We start from the raw sequence: 11,289 nt of genomic DNA on the forward strand, positions 1-11,289 counted from the left end.
ATATCACTGCATGCTGGATATTAAAAGGCTGTTTATGCCCTACTTACAGGCAGAGACCATCATAAACCAAATGCTCAAATGATGCTTCCAGAGGACCATGTGCTATTGTGGCTCCAGACCTTACAATAGGGCCAAGTGTTCTAAAACACTTGATGACTTAACCCTCTGAGGTCTGAGGGTGTTTTGGTCCCTGGAGAAGTTTTGACATGCCTTGACATTTGTGCTTTTTTCAGTTGCTTAAAACATATTAATGGCTAAAGTCTGATAACACTGTATTCAGCACAAACTGGGCTACAATAATATGTGAACAACATGTATGTACGTGTTTGTATTTTTGAGAAAATAACGTTTATGCGTGGTTTTTGAAAAAAATAAAATAAATGTTAAGTCACTGAAATAAGGCCATATAACACATACTAAACATTTGTTCACAAGTCTTTTGAGAACTGGATCTTGTTGCCTAGTGTTTTTGCTACAAAATGATGTGAAAACCATCCTGATCACTCATTCATACAAAACAATATAGTCATTTAACTTTTGTAAGACACTTTTATTGAGGCGTGGATGATCACGAATATTGATGTGATTCACACCTGAGGAGACAAAGACCCCTCCCCTGAGAGAGAATGAATGTGAGGAGACTGAATGATTGAATGTATTGTTTGTAGCTTTTTCACAAAATCAAGTTTAAGTTAAAAGAAGTAATCTGACTATACATTTTCTTTACATAAAGACTTTACTTAAAAACTTTAGACCTACACTACATTTAAAAGTTTTAGATCTGTAAGATTTTTTAATGTTTTTAAAAGAAGTCTCTTCTGCTCACCAAGGCTGAATATATTTGATCCAAAATACAGCAAAAAAAAAAAAAATATATATATATAAAATATTTTTACAATTTAAAATAACTGTTTTCTATTTGAATATATTGTAAAATGCAATTTATTCCTGTGATCAAATCTGAATTTTCAGCATCATTACTGCAGTCTTCAGTGTCACATGATCCTTCAGAAATCATTCTAATATGCTGATTTTCTAATATGGGCATATTTACAGCACATTTTACACATTTACACCCGAACAGATATTTGCAAGCGCAAGCTTCGTTGATGATAATGAGGCAGCATAAACACTAGTTAAAATATAATCTAAACATTCATATTATTTTTATATCATATTACATATATTTATATCATACAGCTTACAATTTAAATACCTGCTTTAGCCGAAACAACATTTACATGTAACTAAAACTTGCTTATTAGGACATATTTCAAATTTCAATACTCTGAATCCTGGCTGGCAAGTCTGGAGATAGTCCAACTAGTAAAATATGTATATGTTTATATAAAATAGCATGTCAACTAATATGTAAGTAAAACTAAATGACTTACTCTTCTGAAATTGTATCCTTGGCTGGATCAAGTCGCTCTTCAAAATGCAAACGTTCATCGTTGGCTTTCCGCTCTTCTTCTGAGGAAAACATGAACTCTTCGTCACTATCCAGGAGCTTCCTCACCTGTGTAGCGTGCCATCTTCCAAACGCGCAGAAAAGTGAATGAACTTGATGTTTTTAAAGGCACTGTTGGGGGCGTTTACCATTTGCATTGATCGCCTCAGCACATTACCGTATGAATAGCGTGCTCTTCTGGTGGGTGGGATCACATTAGCGATAATTAGCTGAGCCAGGAGAAACTGTACATCACTTTGTTTCATACAGATTACATTGCAGGAGAATTTTTTTTTTTTTACATTTGAATTGTTTTATTTAAAAGTAGACATTTTAAGCTTTCTTTAGACATATGCTTCATGTTTGTCTGATAAGTATTTGCGGAGTTTCAGTTCATTTTTGTGACGTGATTCAGAAAGATGCTCGCGGAGACAGAGACGGCTGAAAGCGCACCATTTATTTTCTTTATTTTACAAAAGCACAAGGTTTTGTTGTTATTTTGAGTGTACATAAATAAAAGTAGACCCTTTATAGTTTCTAATTATGTCTTACACTTATCTGTATGCCCAAAAATATTTTAAGTTGTTTCCGCTGTCATGAGGAAAAAATCCAGCAGGACACACCGGCGCATCCGTCGACCCCAGAGGGTTAAATACAGCTTAGCTTTATCCGCTTTCCTTCTTCTTGGTCTTTATGAAGGGCTGGTGCAAAACATCATAAAGCCTTCTTGCCTAAGTGCACCACAAACAGAAAAGGCAATTAACACACAAGCCCTAAGGTAGGTTAAAAAAAAGCATATGCACTTGTTGTTCAGCTCAAAATCAGCAAATATAAACTAATTTCAAATGTTATGTATAAAGCCAATTTCAATAAGTTCAAAATATGAGGTGGAAGACTGTAGACACCTTCTGTGGGCCGAGTCCTGGGCACAAAACAAGCTCCTCCCTGGAAGCGTTAATGATACCCTCCAGAGACTGAGGAGATAAAACATCAACAACTTAGGAACTTCAAAAGTTTATAGAAAAGGACAAGGGCTTTTGAATGTGCAACATTTACAGAAAGAGCATTCCTTACAGAAAAAGTAGACAGGAGAGTCATAGCATCTGTCTTATTGACTGACTTCACTGTAGTTAAACTATCTGTAACCTGTCAAATAAAAGAGAGGCATTTTTTCTTAAAACTGCACAGACGTGGATTGTATATGTAGTCATATAACATAATAGTGTACACTTACGTGAACCATACAAGGTTATATAAAATGTAATTTAAAGGTTTGTGTCCTCTAACCTGGGATAGGTAATTTTTCTCCACTTGTTCTTTCAGGAGGTCTGCAGGCTTCTTCTCATAGGATTTATATGTCTCAAGGTAACGACCAGCTTCTTCAGGGCTAACACACACACACACACACACACACACACACACACACACACACGTTAAGTTAAAGGTAAATCTAGAACTATGGTGAAATTAAGTTTTGTGAGCGATGTAAATGTAAGAACAGAACAAAGTAGTTATATCCTGGTAGTCCTACAGCTATGACTGATGTATATAAAATGGTATGTTCACACCGCAAGTACAAAGTGAAGCCAAAATCGGAAGCCAATTGTTGTTCAAAAGAGGGGGGAAAATCAGATTAGGGCCTCATTCTGCTGCAGTTTGAATGTAGCCAAAATGTGGACTATGAGTGTTGCAAATATGAAAACACTAAACAAAAAAAGTGTATATGGTACACTTTAACGTTGTTAAAATCAGTTTCCGACAAGTTAAGGGACTTTAACACCCACAAGTACATGTCCCACAAAGGGAAATCCCCTCCCATTTGATTATCTTGACCTCTCCCCTTACCTCCAGGCCAGTATGAGAGTACAGTCTGCCATGATGCATATTCGAGCAAGATCTTTCAGTGCATGATGAGGGTCTTTCTGATGAAACAGAAAGAGAGAAATTAGACGACAAACTCTAGCCTAAAAAAGTTTTTTTTATTCTGATCAAGCTTCATTTGGTATTTAATTCTGGGGAAAAAAGAATATTAAAACAATAATACATAGAGATATGGATGTATTGGTAAGAAATGGCAAGATCATGGGTTTGATTACCAGGGAATACATAAACTGATTTACCTAGAAAACACTAAATCACTTTGTATAAAAGAGTATGCGAAATGCATAAATGTAAATGTAAGAGTCACCCTCCATATAAAAGAACAGATGGAAACAAACTCACCACGTCAACTTGGACGAGCAACACTCGGAGGATAAAACTCTGTCCCAGCTGTTTCAGACGTTCATGGATGTAGTTTGGGTTCAGATTATGGTAACGAACACTGAGGTCATGGAGAGAGAGAGAGAGGGAGGGAGAGAGGGAGAGAGAGAGAGAAAGAGAGAGAGACTAAACATAATTTACAGATTCAGTAATCAGACACTAAACTAATTCTTTCATTTACTTAAGTGCAAAACCAACAAAGAAAATGTGTTCATTAGATCCTAGGAGATCGCTTATGCACAAAGCACATAACTTAAGTCACACTTAAAAATGTATGAATTTCACTGCATTAAATAACAAAATATCAAACTAAGCTGCATCTGCAAATGATGCTAGACCTTTTCTAAGAACTAACTTTTCTTTTTTGCCACTTTTGCAAATACTTTAACTAATTGGTCCCAAGGTCATTTTTAGCCTATGTATGAAGTCAGTTACCCTCAAGTTCAAGCAGATGCCCTAGTAGAGTAACCACAGATGTAGTTCATCACATTGAGTACATTTACATGCACAACTTAGGACAAATGGATTATGCTTGATAACCCGACAATGTGTAAGGGCATGTAAACGCCTTACACCGTGTTATTTTACTGGGGAAAGGTAATAAATTGTTCAAGCAAAAAGAGATTGACACACATAGATTTTTGCCCTTTACCCCAATTTAGCTCTGTATGTAAACACCTTAAACAGTTCTGGTGCTTTATCCAATATGCACGTGTTGAGACAAAAGTGCCTTTGACATAATAAAAGTATATTTATTGTAACAAAAAAGTGAGATTGTGCTATCTTTCTTTAAAATAAATGCTACTTATATTTATTTTGAATTTATATTTTGAATCTTATGCAATGAGAAACATTTTGTGTGACTTGTGTCCTAGTACTTTTTGGGTTCACAATATATTTTAAAATGTTGCATTAAAAATTGCCTAATTAATTAATCCTCAAAATAAAAAAATTGGCATCCATCACTTGAGTAAATAAAAAAACAAAAGTACATTTCATTGTCTAAGGGTCAGAATACTTCTGCAAAGTGCTATGTATTTAAATCAAAGCCACATCTCTCTGTATAAGAAAATAAAAGTTATATGTGATTAATTTGTGCATTATTCTTATTATAAATACTTACTTATTTATAAGTACTTGATTATACCTTTCTTCTATTATACACTGTCTAGACTGCATTGTTGTACCAATCATGACTGACAGCCACAAGCTGTTTGCTTCTTTGAATTCTGACTAACTTTCTTGACAAAGAATGGAAGATGATGATGTGGTTTCACACCTTAACTGAGAAGATTCATTCTCGTGTCACTCACACTCTCACACACACACACACACACACACACACACACACACACACACACACACACATAATATTACGAAATCAGCTGAAAGTGCACCAAGCAATTTGTACACAGTTATCATAGAAAACAATAACAAGTGACCTTGTTATTATTATTATATAAAATGTGCATGTGACTGATGTGGACAACACTGGGGCATTTACAAATTCAAGTGGTACTCAGTTTTACTTTGAAAAAGTGTGAAGATGTAGGATTCCAGCAAAGCTGGCAACAAATCCTGAAGTGGTTACTTCATGGAATTATTTCATATAACTACTATAAAATGCATGAACAAAAATCAACAATTGACTTTTGACAAAAATTAAATGAACTTATTGAAATTAACATATATGCTTTTTTCAGAGCATTAGAAGCCAACAAATAGCTGAAATGCAATTACCTTCAAGTTTGAACAAATAATTTTTTTTCCATATTTCTCTCTGTTTTTGGTATTTGGCTGAAGTTTCTTTCAATGTGAAGTTGATATAATTTACATTTAGATACCCATTTGAGGAAATATTTAAAAGGGACATAGAACAAAAAACAAAACAAAAACAAACAAAAAACTGTGAAATTATGTCAGGAATGAAAGCAGGTGTACATCATCTGGTATTGTGCATAGCAGGGGGTCATGAATTAGCTCAAAATACCTGCTGGTAAATGCTGGAACTACACCCTACTGTATGATGCAAAAAGCATGTTTCTCTATTGACAGCAATTCAAAAGTAGTCATGTTTTCTGACTAAATAATTTTTTTCCAAGAAACATTTCATTACATTGTTGTACATCTATTTCTGGTAACAGATTGGTTTTTAAAGTGCATCATTTGGACGCAGTATTCCTGCAGTTTCCAGTAGTGCAGTAATCCTGTGTCCAATTTACCACACTTGTACTACAGTTAAAAAAAACTGCAGTTTTTTTTGTTTTTTTTTTTGTTGTTGTAACGGTACCCACAAACCAACCTGAGAAAGAGAGCACATGTTGTCCGCCCCAAAACATAGTCTGGCACCACTTCTCCAAATTCCCAAGGAACATTTCTCACAAACTTTAGGATGGGGTTGCCTCTCTGCAGAGATATGAAAACACAATATAACACAAGTTTTACCTACACAAATACAGAAATGTAAAATATTTTTTTTTTACAAGTTATACAGTGGCAATTAAATTAAAGGAGCACTCAGTAAATTTTAAATGTATATATGCAAGTATGTTTAGTTGTCTCTTCTGGTGGTCTTGCACTTATTCTACATGACCAATCTGTGTGAATATATGAAGTCTGTTAACTGCTACTGCTTCACAACAGAGTGGTGCATCTTTTAAGATATGTTTTTAGTTTTTTCCTCCGTCTCACACTACATACATCAATAAAATGGACATTCTTGGACTTCGGTATATTGTTGGTGGTTTGTGCTGGTGCACAGCTGGCTGCTACATTTCACCGGTCCACCACAGGCTCTCTCCCTGCACTGTTTGCAGAGTGCGTGCTGCGCATGGCTGCCAGCTGGTCATGTGATCTCAACTCGGCAGGGGACCCCATCATGCAAATTAAATTGACTTAAATTCTTTGCATCAGACATTTGTCATAAGTACTATTCATGTCTTTATGTCTAAATTATTTTTACATTTACATTTATTCATTTAGCAGAGGCTTTTATCCAAATCGACTTCCAAATGAGGAATACAGTAAAAGCGATTCATAATTAGGAGGCAATAACGTGAGAAGTGCTGCTACACAAAGTTTCAAATTGCTCAGAGAAGAACAAGTAGGGAGGAAGGTGAGAGAAAGTGGTGAGAATTTTTTTTATGAGGAAAGAAAATATTGGACAGTGCATTAGTAGGATTGGGTCAAGTGCACACGAAAGAGACTCATCTTTGGACACATATTACATGGAACATCGTATACTTTCAACACACAGTGAAAGGATCTCAGAGGATCTTGCTGCTGAATACTCCACCACTATAATACATGACCACTAGTGAGTGAAATCTGAACATTTACCAGCCAGTTGACAAATATACACTAACTGAGCATGATTCAGGAGCTTCAGTTAACGTTCACATCAACCATCAGAATGGGGAAAAAATTTGATCTCAGTGATTTCAACTGTGGTATAATTGTTGGCGCCAGACGGGCTGGTTTAAGTATTTCTGTAACTGTTGATCTCCTGGGATTTTCATGCACAACAGTCTCTAGAGTTTACTCAGAATGGTGCCAAAAACAAAAAAACATCCAGTGAGTGGCAGTTCTGCAAACAGAAACGCCTTGTTGTTGAGAGAGGTCAACGGAGAATGGCCAGACTGGTTCAAGCTGACAGAAAGGCTACGGTAACTCAGACAATCACTCTGTTCAATTGTATTGAGCAGAATAGAATCTCAGAATGGACAACATGTCGAGTTAAGGCGGATGGGTTACAACAGCAGAGGACTATGTCGGGCACTTTATTAGGACCATAGTGTTTCTAAAAAAGTGCTCAGTGAGTGTATACATTTTTAGTCGCAAAGCACAAAATTTGGTTGCATATGCAAGTGATTTCCTGTCATTGTAGAGGGCTGCGCATAGAGTACAAGACTGATCTTGGGGTTTTAGAATTGATATCAAGATTGTTCAAATGAAGATCCCGATGTTTTGGAAAATCAATATTTTTACCCAACCATTGGAGAGTCAGATACATTTTTACGCCTCTTTGACATGGCATCATGAGGTGCCGTTCACCTGCCGACTGCAAGCTTATGGAGGGTACATAGACCTAAAGTAATGAGTGTAGATAGGGGGGCGCGGAACCAATGGCAGCCAGTGCAGTAAATAAAGAGAGGTGTGACATGTTCTGTACTTGGGTTAGTTAAAAACCAAACACGCCGCAGCATTCTGGATTAATTGCAGAGGTTTGACTGTACATGCAGGAAGTCCTGCCAGAAGAGCGTTGCAATAGTCCAGTCTAGATATGACAAGAAGTTGTGTAGCATGCTCAGATAGATAAGGTCTGATTTTTAATGAAGAAAAATTTACTGAGTGTACCTCTGACAAAAAATTAACATACACTATACAGACCTGTCGAGGACTGACAATAATACTGTTTCCTGATCCTAAAAGATGAGGAGCAATGACACAAATCTCCGAACACTGCTCGTCCTCTTTTGTTGGTGCCTCTGATGGTCCCTGCTGCTCTGATACAGGTTTCCCTGAGTCTGAAGATGACTTACTAACTGACCCAATTCCAACTGTGTTTACAATACTTTGCCCTGCAGCATCATTTATACTTTGGACAGCAGATGTTTGTTTCTCTGATCCATGGGCTGCTCCCTGAAGCACCCTGTTTTTGGTCTGAACGATGAACTCAGCATAGGACAGTGGTTGGCCCGGAGCTGGAGGAGCTGATGAGGCCTCTAGCTGGCCATCTTTGGCCTTGAACAAAGGTGCCACCTGTGTGGATATAGGGAAGCATGTTAAACAGTTTAAGCATTTTCTTTTAAATTTTTTAAATATGCTATGTTGTTGCTGTACCTTTAAAACTTCTATATGTAAACGGTTCTGTTCTAAATTAGCTAACCTCTTTGAATGTGAACTTCATGCGGCATACTTCTAGGAGGCCATATTGCTAAATACTGAATAGTGGTGGTTGATGTGTAAATGTGGGCAGTCATTTGTTAATGCTCATCAAATGATTGGGTGTTTCTTCAACTATGGGAAATGTTTGACTCTGTGAGCATTTAGAAATTAAACAGTCATAAAAAAATATGTGTAAATATTTATATAAACATTTCCACACAATAAATATTGAAATGGTTTATGCTTATTTCACTTTTTGTTTAGATATTGAGTTTTTAAAATGTATTAATTTATATTTGTAGGATGAATTTTCATAGTCCTGGTCTGGGACAAGTATAAAAACAATTAAATCTGTACATAAAGGCATTTGAAAAGTAAAAAATGATAAAGACATGGAAAAAAACTTACTAAGACTTACTAGTTTAATGTGACCTTAATAAAAATAAAACTAGTTTTAATTAATTTAATTGTTGATTTATTTTAATTATATTCATTGTTTTAATATAAATCAAGCACTGGTACATTAAAGTAGTTTATAAGAAACATGATTGTTTATAATTGGTGCGTACGACATCATACAACGATGCAAGTTTTTTTCAGTTAATGGTCTGGGTTGACCGGTGTAGGAAAAGTTGTAAAAGGCTATTTCTTTTTTATTATTATTAAACCTTTCAAAATAAAAAAATCCTGTTTTCGATGATACGTCTCCATTAAGTAAACTCTTGACTGAGTGTCTAGCGTATCGATGATGGAACATCAACAATATAACAAGAGGTCAGGCTCAAGTTTTCCATTTTTCATTAACCTGTAGAAAGAATGGCAACCAGCACGGTATGGATCATATTTGTGAATACAGCTTGTTTAAATGACTGTTTTCAAGAGTTGGTAGGTGTAAGACTAGTCTTCGCAACAGTGTTGCATGGTGGGCAAAGTGTTGTTTCTGAGAGCATCTCTGTCTGTTTTGAGTCACCAATACCTTGTTGAGTTCACAATTACAGAAAAAGTCGTCGACGGTCAGGTTGGTCCTGTTTGTGATTTCAATTACTGTTTGAATTACTACTTGTAAAACGGGTGACAAACCTCACATTACATAACATGAGCAGAGCTGGTGAATACTGTTAAGTATCTAGAGGCTCAGTGGCGATATTTCCTATACATTCCTGAGTTCGAACATCCAACTTAACAGCAGCTCAGACCGTTCCATTACCAACACAATCAAATGTACATTAAGAAGAAGGTATAGTTAAACAATACCGACCGGCCTTCTTTCCTTGGTGAATGCCGAGTCGTCCAAATTAATATTGAATTTCTTTTTTTCCATTTATTAATAATCATTAAAAGTGCAAAGTAGATAAACCAAATACAGTATTCCATCTGCCGCCATTGCAGTAATACAAACAGAGTAAGACAAATGTGTCGAACACAGAAACATCGATCGAGACTGAGGCACGTGCTCATACTAACCGACAGATGGCGCCAAAGTAAAGAATTTAATATATTTGCTCACAATAACCGACAGATGGCGCCAAAGTAACAGATTACAATACATTGCATTCAAATTGCTGCTTTGGAAACTTTTTTCTGAAATATTAGTGGGTGTGGGAACGTGTCAATGTAATTTGTTACGCAAAAAGATTTTAGTTTTATCTAAAATTCACGTCATAGCTATATAATAACAATATATAACATAAAAATTAACTACCATGTTTTTTTTTCTCCAACATGTTGCTACCATGTATAGTTTTTTTTTTTTTTTTTTTTTTTTGGTGGTTTTGACAATTACAATGGGCAATTGACCCTTGGAGTACCATGTAAATACCATTATACATGGATATGGCACTGTAAAACATCTCCTTATTCCTCTCAATGTTTCATTTACTTTGTTAGGTAATCAACTTGTTCTATATTCAAAATTTTGTTAACAACTAGGTAGAAACTGGTTGAAATGAATTGCAGGTTTTTGTGAATTGCATTTTACTTGTATCTCTTCTTTTTCTTGATGTGTCATAATAAATTTTCTTTAGTGGTCATGGACTGTAGTCACATCCAAGAGGTAAACTTCAGCCTGCAGTCATGAAATTGACATCTCACCGAACAGCAGGTACTTTCACCTTTTATCACTTGTATCCACTACTAGAACACAGTCCCTCACATACATGCACACACACATTTTTACTTAACCTCCTGAGACTTCGCATCCACATGCGTGGACATTACATTTTGACTTCACTATAGGCTATGCAAAATTAAATTAAATTTAAATTGACTTAATTTCGATAAGGAGACTCTAGGCTATCACTAAAGGGTTAAACTTTCGACACACAGAGTCATGTGGCAAAACAGCATGGCACAGATCTCAGCTGAGTTTGTCTTTGAGAGTAATGGCAACAAAACCACATTTTGTAAGAAATCTCATTAAATTATTACATTAAAACCTGTTTGAGTCAAAAGAGTAGAGTCTCTAGTTTAATTCAATATGCCATTTTTTTAAATCTCATTGATTTATCGTGAAATGGCAAGCTATTAAAAACAATGACCAAGTAGACTAAAGGCTAATTTTCCTTCAAATATCCTATATTTACTGTGCATTATCACATTGAGAATCAATGGATGCATCCAAAAGCTGTTAAACATTGCTTTCAGAGGCTGTATATGGAGTTAGGATGAAAATAAGGTGCATTTCGAACTGT

General features: G+C 35.7%; 1 protein-coding gene across 1 annotated transcript; it reads right to left on the bottom strand.

The window, feature by feature from the left end:
• ercc1 (excision repair cross-complementation group 1) lies at positions 1-10,006 on the bottom strand. Its single transcript, XM_051709391.1, has 9 exons — positions 9,858-10,006; positions 8,102-8,473; positions 6,015-6,118; positions 3,674-3,773; positions 3,296-3,372; positions 2,738-2,837; positions 2,525-2,596; positions 2,356-2,424; positions 1-2,181 (listed from the first exon to the last, which is right to left on the bottom strand). Exons 1-9 carry the CDS (start codon positions 9,918-9,920, stop codon positions 2,116-2,118), a joined length of 1,023 nt encoding a protein of 340 aa, XP_051565351.1. The 5' UTR covers positions 9,921-10,006; the 3' UTR covers positions 1-2,115.
• Between the last annotated feature and the right edge of the window lie 1,283 nt (positions 10,007-11,289).

Source organism: Myxocyprinus asiaticus, chromosome 10, assembly GCF_019703515.2.
Source record: "Myxocyprinus asiaticus isolate MX2 ecotype Aquarium Trade chromosome 10, UBuf_Myxa_2, whole genome shotgun sequence".
In the NCBI taxonomy this organism is placed as follows: Eukaryota; Metazoa; Chordata; class Actinopteri; order Cypriniformes; family Catostomidae; genus Myxocyprinus; species Myxocyprinus asiaticus.

Coding starts and splice junctions, on each gene's coding strand:
- ercc1 (XM_051709391.1), bottom strand. CDS start 9,920: ATGGAAAAAAAGAAATTCAATATTAATTTGGACGACTCGGCATTCACC. Junction 2,425..2,524: donor CTCTCCTGTCTACTTTTTCT/GTAAGGAATGCT, acceptor TTATCTCCTCAG/TCTCTGGAGGGTATCATTAA. Junction 2,182..2,355: donor CAGGACTCGGCCCACAGAAG/GTGTCTACAGTC, acceptor TGGTGCACTTAG/GCAAGAAGGCTTTATGATGT.